The sequence below is a fragment of the Apaloderma vittatum genome, unplaced genomic scaffold (genome assembly GCF_000703405.1).
Source record: "Apaloderma vittatum isolate BGI_N311 unplaced genomic scaffold, ASM70340v1 scaffold6230, whole genome shotgun sequence".
NCBI lineage: Eukaryota > Metazoa > Chordata > Aves > Trogoniformes > Trogonidae > Apaloderma > Apaloderma vittatum.
In genome coordinates, this window is record NW_009693890.1 from 1 (window position 1) to 11,143 (window position 11,143).

Below are 11,143 nucleotides of genomic sequence, written 5' to 3' on the forward strand. Positions count from 1 at the left end.
TTCGGCGGGGTTCTGCACCAGGCCGGCGGGCTCCGGGTCTCCGCCGACGAGTAAGACGTTTGTTTCTGTGTTTTGGGGTTAAATATAAGGGAAATAGGAGAGCGGGCGTTCGAAGCGGTTTTGGGTGGTGATAAAAGTGCTAGGGGTTGGGCGTGGGCCAGTTGCTGAACGCTGATAGGTGATCTTTAACCCTTCTTCTCTCCTGCCCCCCAAACGGGAAGGGAATAAGGCAGAGTGACTTACAGAGTGGAAAAGTGAAATGGCTTTGATGAAGTTATAATAATACTACTAAAAAAATTATATACAAATCCAATATCGAACCTAGCCCCACTGGTATCAGTCACCACTGATGCTGCAGAGCAGGCAGGGACTGAGGAAGCCCCAGGCTCAGTGGCAGAGGGCAGCTGGGTACAGAAGCTGGATTCCGACTCCTTCTGCTCAGACACTGGGGTCACTGAAGAGGAGGGCTTAACCCCTGCGATCCCTCAGCTTTATACTGAAAATTTCATATATGTAATGGAATACTCCTGTTGGTCACCTGTCCTGTCTGTTCCTTTCTAGAGGTGCAACTTCTTACTTTCTTGCAACGCCTTTTATTTCCTGGCACGCTCAGTGTGTTACAAGATCCAGCAGGGACCTTGGTCACTACACTAGCAAGTAGCGTCCTTCTGCATCCCAATCCCTGGCGTTAACTGTAAACATCAAGTGTTGTACTTCCAGTAGCAGACATTGCCAAAACAAGCTGTTAATTTCAGCAGATGCAGTTTCTTAGAAGAGACTGAGCTGGAAAGTCAGACCACCGAGCAGAACTGGTTCTGTTTAGCTCAAAGCAGCATAGTAGCTATCCACCTTCCCCTATGGCCCATGAGGCCTGGGATGTTTCTGCACCCTGTGGTGGTACCCAGGCCATATAGGTTTTTCAACCTGTTGGGCTGAGACTCAAGTCCTTGTGGTTGTCATTAAATAGATTATAAGAGCTTAGAAATGCTCCTGGTCACGTCTGTGAGCAGCTGCTACATAAGCCAAGAAAGCAGAAGGTCATTCACCATATAAATAAGAGATTTTGTTCAAATCTATAGCATAAGAAAACCTAAATTCAAGATCTGGTAGGAATGGATCTGTATGGGATATATTTATAGGTCATGCTACAAGTTTGATGCTTCTTTCCTGTTTACCTTAAGATGTTAGCTGCTGTGATGCTTGACCAGACTTAAGAAGAGCTGTTGTGCCATTGGTCTCTGGATATAAAGAAACTTTGCAAGTTGCCTGTAATGTGATGGAAACAAGGTGTAGCAAGTTACTTTTTTAATGGGGTGCGAAATCAGGGTTTTAACTTGAGATGTTCCCCTTTGACTTTCTGAACATTTGGATTATGAGAGTCAGCAAGTATCCCATTTTACAGAAAGAGAGATTGGCTTGCAAGATCCGAGTATCTGCTCCAGAAAAATACCATGGCCCTCTTGTGTTACGTCTAGTTATAATGCTTCTTGCCCCATAGGTTTGTGAGCAAGACAATACCTGGACCTGAGTTTGGATGCTGCTGTGCATTTGACAGGCAGAAGCATTTGAACCCTTGCTGTCCCTGACCAAAGTTAAAACACAAATACAAATTTCAAAGAGGGATTACCTTGTGCAAAATGTTGTTTGTAGAGGCTCGCTGATTCACTGAGGAGGATTCCCAGTTCCAAATTAGAGATCCAAATGTTTAAACAGCAGAGCTCTGTGGAACCATGCGTAGGAGTGATCGGACTTCTTGACAGTTGTTGGAAAGATCACTGCAAGAGTAGTCGAATGCAAACTTGTGGCTTCTAATGTTAGCTTCTTAAATACCAGGGGAAATAAAAGCTTGGCTGTTCTGTTAAGAAAGCCTTTGCTGCATAGATTGATATAAGCTTGACTGAACAACAAATTGGTCTTTATTATAATTTATTTTTGTGTTGTTTCAAGCACATCTGAAATATACTTTAGCATGATTTGCTAGATTTGTTGTCCTGCAGGTCTGATTTCAGAAGGTGTCAGGAGACCTCTTGGGCCACCTCTTTCAGCCATCTGCATCCACTGCAGATGGTTAAGGTTAGTTAAGGTGTGTAGGATGAAGCTGGAACAGGGCATGCAAATTTTCTTTGCTTTGATAAAATGGTCATGTTTACTTATGAGGTAAGTGATGGGGACTAGACATGCTTGGCACCCTTTCGAGTGTGAATACTTTTTAAATATGATCCGATAACGATGCTGATGCTACAATCATCAATAAGAATGCACCTGGGAATAATATTCTGTTCACCAATTTGAATGCATTGTTCTTTAGGCGAAGTGATGCAAATACGGATCAGGCGGTACAAAGTTTGTAGTACCCTAATTAACGTGTCTGTACCAGTTGTATTGGACTTTATGAATAAATGCTGAAGCATGTTGTCTTTCTCACATATCCAGCTATTACCATTTAAAGTATTTTTCCAGCAACGCCTACTGTTAATGGTCAAGTTGAATGTTACTTGCCTTCTTGGTTTCTTAGGATACCTTAACATCAACATTTATGCAGCTTTCACGCAGCTTTCACTTGTCTGTCATTCTGTTGGACATTCTTGTGTTAGTTTGACCTTCCTGTGCGCTTCTTTGAAAAACTCTTCAAGCCTGAGTGATGCTTCCTCACAAATTAGTTTCTACTGGCTGCCGTTTGGCTGCATCAGTCTATGGAGGGAGTCAGGCTTCTTTTAAAGGTGGCTGCACATCCTCCCGCTTACCCCTGCCCTCCCTCCCCGCTCTGCGCCTTCTGTCTGACAGAGAGAAATACGTGCCTGAAATTATTCAAGAGTGGTATTACCTATATAGTAAACTGATGTTTTTTCAATTTGTACTTATGTTAAGAACGCTGTATTTCTTTCTTAAATACTTCCTTTTTAATTTCATGTGTCTGTCTCTTCTATGATGTTTTCATCTGGACGTTACTAAAGACTTGCTTCTCTTCTGAACCAAATACAGTACAATGCATTGCTGTAAAATACCAGTAAGATGGAAGACCGCATCTGGTTTGTGGTGTTGTAAAGTAGATCTGGTTTCTAAACTATGCAGATAAATCTGCACGACAGACTGGACACCTACTGAGTTACACGGCTGGTTGGAAGCGGTGCAACTCATAACGGAGTTGGCTTTGTTATAAAAATTTTCAGCAGTGGTGTATCTTCCTAGTGTGCTCCCCATCCTCTTTGTCCTCCTGTTTTCTGTGAACCCAAGAGTATCCACTGTTGATCAGCCTCTTCAGGAAATCGTTAGTACAAGTGTCCAAGAGGTAGTTGATACTCTCTGACAGGACCTGAAAGTTTCTGCTTTCTCTCCAACTGTTGGCTACTTGCCTGAAGAGTTTGCTTAATGAAAGTATTCCCAAGGGAAAAGAAGTAAAGGCAGGCTAGCATGAAGTGGTAGGAGATCTAAGACTCTTTTTTTTGTAAAGAGGTCTCAAACCAAAAATAGTAAATGGACACAGTGAAGACTAAAGGAGAGAGGTCTTGGGGAAATAAGAGTTACACAATTCAGTTGACAGGTCACTTGGACACATGAAAAAGTAATGCTTTTCCCTGTGGCTTTAGGTATCTCTTATTCTGCTACTTAGTCTCTTGGAAGTCATCCCTCCCTACTGCTTTAAAGATGACTGTTGCAAGAGGCTGGCTCTTGCTATATCTGTTTATTGTGGCTTCTGCTTCGCTGGCTTGTGCGTAGACAAATATCTCTGCAGCAGCATATCTGGAGAGTTCAGCTAACAAGCTATCTTGGTGTTCATCTGAGATAGGAAGGTGTGTGTAAACCGTTTTTGGTGATGCAGAATTGAAGCTTTGAGAAAAACAGCTCTTGCGAGTATGGCAAAGCAAGGAGCAGAAGGCATTATCTTAGGAGTTCCAGCATTGCAGCAGCAAAAACTGTTAAGTGCTGACTCTAGCTTCTTTAACTTAAAATGTCTTAAGACTTTCTGCTTTATAATGCCAGTATTTAGTATAATCAGAATGCTTTGGGTTTGAAGGGATCTTTAAAGGTCATCTAGCCCAGCTTCTCCAATTTGCTTTTTCTACCAGGTTATCTCAGAAAGTTAAAATTGTATGACTAAGATCACTAATTGACAGCAGTGTCGAACATAATGATGATAATCCTCTTTATGCCATTTCCTAGATATAGTGGCACCCCAGGGAGGCTCCAAGCTGCTAGCCATCAAGGCACCAGTTGAATTTCCTAAAATGTTGTCTTCTAGCTCTCTCCTAGTATCTGCAAACAAAGGTGAGAGCACATCTAGTACTAAACTCGAGGAAGCTTCAAAACCTTCTGCTGAAGACATGAGGATGTTCATGTCAAGAAAAACTGTGGTTGCATTTCCTCAGCGAGTAGCTATGTCTTCCCCTGAGGAGGAGAACCTCACTACATCTGCAACAGAAGGAGGCTTGAGGAAAGAGTTAGTTGAGGAAGAAACTTCATCTTCATCCAGCTCAGATTCAGGTTCTAGCTCAGATTCGGAGGAAGAAAATGATAATGATGATTCAGAAGTTGCCGCTAAAAACAAACATAACTTTCCTAGACAAAATTCCATCTTTTCTGAGAACATAGCAGTAAAGGCATCAATGCTAGCAAGAGAGAACTTGTCCCGGAAAGCCCAGAAAGAATATGTGGGTAAGAAGAAGCCACGCAAAACAGAAACTGATGTGTCTCCTATCAAGCAGGTTGCATTTTCTAAACCAGCAGCCAGCCATGAAACATCAAAATCCAAAGCAAGAGACCCCAAAGTGAAATCAGCTCCAAAAGAAGCAGATGGGCAGAAGCTGGTCTTAGAGCCACATGTGATTGAAAGCCGAGACCTGACTGATGTCACTCATAAATCTGATTATTTGGAGGAAAGGTCCATTGGAACCCAAGTAGCAGCTATTCAGCTGAGAGGTTCGTCAGTGATTCAGGAAGACAAAAAGCAAAAACTGGTATCCAGAGGAGAAGAGAAAAAGGTGAAGGGGATGCAGGAACCAGAAGCAGAAGAAGTAACTGCTCCTAAACTGGAAGAAGAGACTTCTGAAAGCACAATGTTGGTGATGGGGACTACAGCAAAGGAGCAGACCATTCAGAAAGCAGGAGTCCAGGCTGGAGAAAGCAGCATGACAGAGGGTACAAATTTAAATTGTTTGAACTGTATTGATTGATCTGGGCTAAGGTTTGACTTTTTTTAAAGAGTTTCCAAATCTTCTTTGTTCACGACTCTCTGATCTTTCCACTGAAGCTAAGTGTGTAGCAGTGATAGCTTTCTGGTAGATAAATTCTTGTTTGTTGCTAGTTTTTATAAGTGCTCAGCAATACTTATTCTTCAGTTATGCTGTGAAAAGAAGCAGTCTTCGTTTCAGTGTATTTATAGTTTCATGAACCAATAACTTACCAAATGGAAACAAGATTGTTTCCACTGTGAGCAAAATCATGGGGTTTATATGGTAAAACTTGTTTTCCCTCTTCTCGGTTATCAGAAAGATTTGGTACCTGCCTTTCTCCTGAGCCAAATTTGGTGCCATCTGATTTTTTTCTTAAATCCTGCTTTCTCTTTCTTCCTGTGTTTAAAAAAATTTTGCAGTGTTTCATATTTCGTTATACTTCAGGAAATCATAGTGTGTTGCCAGAAATGGGTGTCGGTTCTATGATTGGTTCGTTGTGAGAGAGTTGTGTTGAAGTAGCACAGAATTGACCTTATGACCGAGTTTTTGCAGTGAGTTGGGGAGAAGACAGTGATGTGTTTCAGGAAAGAGCACCATGCATCATATAATCATCTCCCTAGCTCTACTTCACTTTCTAACTTATTGACCTGTTAACTTACCTACTGACCTACTGATCTCAGTCTGCATATTTCAATCGCAAATCCTCCTCGTCCTCATCTGTGGTGGTTTACCGTTCTTGCCTTTCAACTTAGGCAGCATACCATTCTTAGGACCCCCTTGCTTCTGTTTGCTGCTTTGAATTAGAGAATTTGCCTACTTAGAAGTAAAAGCAGCATAATTGTAAAGTTGCTTGGATGTCATCCTTCAAGTGATATCCTTGCAGAAAAGGCCATGGTGGGTCCAGGTGGACAGCAAGTTGAACACTAGCCAGCACCATGCCCTTGCAGCAAAGACCACCAGTGGTAACCTGGGCTGCATTAGGAGCAGTGTTGCAAACAGGCTGAGTGAGGTGATCCTTCCCTGGAGAGATGCACCTGGAGTGCTGCGTTCAATTCTGGGCTCCCCAGGACAAGAGACATGTGGAGCTACTGGAGAGAGTCTAGTGAAGTGCCACCAAGATGGTGAAGGCACTGGAGTATCTCTCCTGTGAGGACAGGTTGAGAGCTGGGACTGTTGAGCCTGGAGGAGAGAAGGCTTGGTGAGGAATATCTCAATTTATGTAGACAGCTGAAGGGAAAATGCAAAGAAGACAGAGGTAAGACTTTCTTCAGTAGTACCCAGTGACAGGACGAGAGGCAGAGGGTATAAACTGATACTCAGGGGTTTGCCCAAACATCAAGAAACACTTTTTTCTTCTTTTAATGTGACAGTGACTGAGCACTGGCACAGGTTGCCCAGAGAGGTGGTGGAGTCTCTCTCCTTAGGAACATTCAGAAGCTGTCTAGACACAGTCCTGGGCAGCCTGCTCTAGCTGACCCTGCTTGAGCATTTGGGGTTAGACAAGATGATCTCCAGAGGCGTCTTCCATCTGCAGCTATTCTGTGAACCTGTGAAGTGTCTAACCAGGTTAAGTGACAAACAATTGGTTTTGTATGTTGGTTTCCAGAATACAGTGCTGACTAGAAGACCTGCCTTCTGTTTCGAGGGGGTTAGTCTGCTCATAATTTCGTCTGTTTTAGGAGATGGAAGCTAAACTTGCCTTTTTTCCTGACTGCAACTCATATGCTCAAATGCAGCACTGTTTGCAAGGGACATTTTCACTTATTTGTTCCTCCTTGCAATAAGCAGCAGAAGCTTTCTTAAAGAAAAAAAGTTAGGAAAGGCTATTTCTACTTTTTGACAGATGATGCTTTTCTCCCCTTTCATCCACAGTAGAGTTCTAGATCCTCAAGCACTGTTTTTTTTCTTCCACGTTGACATTACTGTGAAGACCCCAGAAATGAGTTCAGTTAACTTCAGATATGAGAAGGAAGACTTGATCTTAAAATGTGCTAATGATTCAAGGTGAATATCATTGCACATTGAAGATCTATGAAGCAGCTGCCTCTACTCTGATGCTGTAAATCCAGAAGGAGGTTAAGCCCATGTGACAAACTTTTCCTGCAGATCTGTATTGACAGGGCAAGGGTACCACCATGCCTCGGAGACAGCATCATCACAACCGTACCAGCAAAACCCTTTCTGGGTAGGACCTGGCTTTGCTGAAAACAGCACTTCTGCTGTTGAGCTCCTCTCCCTCTGCGGAGGTGGTGAGGCTGTGACGACAGGAAAGTTTCTGTTGAGTGTGTGCTGGAGAACTCTGCTGCAGTGGCTGTAGGGGAGGCGGGGGTTAGTACAGGCAAGTTCATATTCCTTTACTGCTGGTGTAATGTCTTTGGGTGCCAGACGGTAGCAGAGAGTCAAATCTAGCTACTGGTATCTCCAGGCATATCTTGTTTTCTCTCCCTTTTGAGGCGTTTGAGAACAGCTACTGCTTTTCCATGTTTGATGTGTGCGGTTAATAATACCTTCTGTAATTTGTGCTTCTGTCCTGTTCCTGTGTTCTTTTGTTCGTCTGCAAACTCTGCAGCAGGCATGCTGAAGGTGTAAAAGCAGTTTTTTCCATTGCAAACATGGATGTTAAGGTGATGTCATCCAATTTGTAGAGTGGGCATGCTAAGCCGTCAGCAAAAACTGCTGACTTAAGCTGCTAAGTAAGTAACAAAATAGTAGCCTGGTAACTCAGAAATATGCCTCTGATTCATTCTGGAAGAACATCTTGTGAAATGCTTGCTCTTCAAGAGAGAAAGTGTAGATGAAATCTGAAGTACAGGGAGGATGAACTCTGGGATGATTTTTTTTTTTTTCCTTTGAGAAGCCAAGTACAGTGTATTTGAGCAGGAAGAATGAGACTCCATCTGCTTTTTTCCTGACCATGTGTCTCTTAATTTGGAACAACGATCTCTTGCAGGTCAAATGCATGCTTCCCTGTTCTTGGGGCTATTTGCAGCAAATACCACATCATGTGGCTTTTATATTTGTGGCATTGTCTCTTATGAGCTGTCTCAGTAGGACCTGAGCAGTAGGCACAGGGGTGTTTCCTTTTGCAGGCTGTGTGTATGATTTTGCTGAAACTGTGGCTTAACGCGGTGTGTTTTATAAGCAAATCTTGCTAAATGTTATGGGTATGTGCTCTTGAACTGATAGCATTCTGTTGCAATAGTTATGTCATAATTAAAGGGAAATTCTGGAGTGCAGTTGCTTGTGTTCTTGTATTTTTATTGCAGATGGTTTTATTAAAAAAGAAGCTTAATGCAATCTATCCTAAACCACTACGTACATATAAGTATTATATGGCAAACCTTTTCACTAAGTTATGCTTATGTCTTTCCTATTCTTAAAACTCTGGGTATATGAGAAAGAATTACTGGGTGTAAAGTTTTATTTCTTGCAGTTTCCTTGGTTGTAAAATCAGGCTGTAATGACAACTTTTACAAGTCAAAGTTACTACCTAAATTTGCATAATATTCTAAAAGTGTAAGAATTAATGTTGGCTTAAACATGAAGTAAGGAGTTCTGCATAACTTTAGTAGGTTATTCTTTCAGGAAGAAGAGCCAATAGAAAGTTTAGAAGATTATATTTAGAAGCAAAGAAATTGCCATCAAAGGCTCGTGATACGTTACTATTGAGTATAACCACATTTGAAACTAAACTGTGGAAATCTTAATAATTCCATCACTTCTCCCCATGGAAAAAAATTCAATCTGTAAAGTAGTTCTAGGAGCTGTTTCTCATGGTGATATATCATCCATACTGCTGCTTTGCCTCTCCTGGCTTGCTAAGAATGTCACCTACTGTTCTGGCTGAAGTGAAAACCAAGGCAACTATGAAAAAGCCAGGAAATGCAGCCATATGTCTTCAAAATAGAAATGAAATGTTCTGCCCTGGTCAACCTCAGCATTAGGTGGTAGTTTGGATTTTAAAACCTGTGGTGTATTAGATGACTTGTACTGATTCCTGTTCCCCTACTGCATACTAATGCATACTAATGCTTAAGGTACCAGCAGAGTTTAGTTGACCTACCCTTTTGTTATAATAATTAAGAATATTGCCCTCTGGTGTGGCATCCTCATAGTCACCACTTGCTCTTTGTTTTCACAGAGACCAAAGCAGCTCCTGGGCCTGCTCCGGAAGAATTTGATAATTCTACCTACAAGAACCTTCAACATCATGAATATAACATTTATACCTTTGTTGATTCTGTTGTGGTTCTCTCAAAATTCAGACAGCCTCAGCCGTCTTCTGGAAGACCATCACCAAGGCACTGAAAGAACCACATTTAAAACCAGTGCCTGGGCAGAATGATCAGTTGTTCTATTTAGCACTGTTGCTTCATCTGTATTATAAATAGGATAATAAAGAGTAAATAAATAAAGGCATGATAACTTATGCTTGTGCTCTTGAAGAGGTGTGGTTTTTTTCTTCATTCTTGGAGTCCCTCACTTCTTGACTTTTATGAATGAGCTGCAGAGTGAATCATCACATCACTGAATAAAAATAGCTTTTCTACCTCTTGCTATATATTATTTGATGATAGTGTGGGGAGAAAAAAAGAATCCTGACTTTTCAGTGTCTCAAACTGAAACTGGCCATTCTTTCAGTACCATGCCAAAGAACGTAATGGCCCTTGTGCATGTGCCTGTTCAGTCTGTGCCATAATTTTAATAGGTGTTGTTATCACTGTAATGCAGCGGGCCTTTCTCCTTGTGCACAAATATGTTCCCAGCTCTGAGGAGGTTATGTTTACTCTGGATTTGAAGTCAAAATCTTTGGCTGGAAACAGCGTAAGAAGTATTTGTCTCCTGTGGCAAGAGTGTATGCTTTGTGTTAGCAGAGGAATGTAAGTCTGTGTAATGTGATTGAAACATCTCAAAACCTCTGCTGTTGTAAAGGGAGAGCATACAACTTTATTTAGTCTTCTATTGGGGGTTCTAGTGGTCTGGTGCTGTAGTAACTGAAATAATTTAAACTGTAAGAGAATCCCAGTGAGCAGTTCCTAATGAACTACGTTACAGTGATTAAGCCCTGAGAAATAATGTATTTCTATGGGTAAAATCACGTGAATGTTATTTCTAAATGTGAAGACAGTAGCCTTATGGTAAATAAAATCAGCTTCTGGTGCTAATTGTTCAGTGGGACTGTGTTTCAGTTTCCACTTTTCTTTTTTTCTTTCCACAATAAAAGTTAACATTGCTGTCCAACTTTACTCTTGCTCTGCATAAAATGTGAGAAATGAGGCACTTCTCAATGTATGTTATCAGCAGTTACAGTTTGTCTCAGTAAATTTTGTATTTCCATCCTATTAGTAACAGTCTGCTGCCCTCTGGGAAAACTGCCTTGATGACCACCAGCTGTTGTGGGTTTAGTTCCATTTTGGCTTCTTGTTCATTTGGGTTTTTTGGGACTTAATTGGTCGTTGAGCAGTTATACTTGCAATAGCTCCAGCATTTTCCATCACCTGTCTGTATTCTTTCAAGCAACAGAATACAGAAGATCAAAGGGAAAACAAGAGTCGGCTTTAGGAGTCTATCTGGATGTTGGACCCAAATCCCTGGGTGCAATTAGGAGAACAGCTATTTTATACTCCAACTTGGCAAAAATGTGGTAAGAAGGATCAAGAGGCCTACATCAGTCTCCTGTGTAGAATTTTAAGTCAGAAACCTCTGGCAGGCAGTTTTATTGTCCTGTAAAAACTAAAAAGCATATTACTAACTCTTAACTATGAAATTTAAAAATCGGCAAATGGATAAAGCCATGTGCTTAGGAATAAAGAGCAGAAAGTCACTTTGAGACACCGGTGGTACCGTGTACACTGTACTTGTAAAAAGGAAAGAAATTTGCTGTTAACATTAAAAACATGAAAGAATAAGGAAAAGGGTCTTCCTTTATTAAGGGCCCGCTGGAGGGCCCCGGTAAAACTGCTGATGCCACG

General features: G+C 41.6%; 1 protein-coding gene across 1 annotated transcript; it reads left to right on the plus strand.

The window, feature by feature from the left end:
• Positions 1-19: 19 nt before the first annotated feature.
• NDUFV3 (NADH dehydrogenase (ubiquinone) flavoprotein 3, 10kDa) lies at positions 20-9,479 on the plus strand (the record flags this gene model as incomplete). The annotated part of the gene is made up of 3 exons (XM_009865328.1): positions 20-50; positions 4,252-5,136; positions 9,313-9,479. Coding segments are annotated over 3 exons (1,083 nt in total), but the record flags the coding sequence as incomplete, so codon positions are not given.
• Between the last annotated feature and the right edge of the window lie 1,664 nt (positions 9,480-11,143).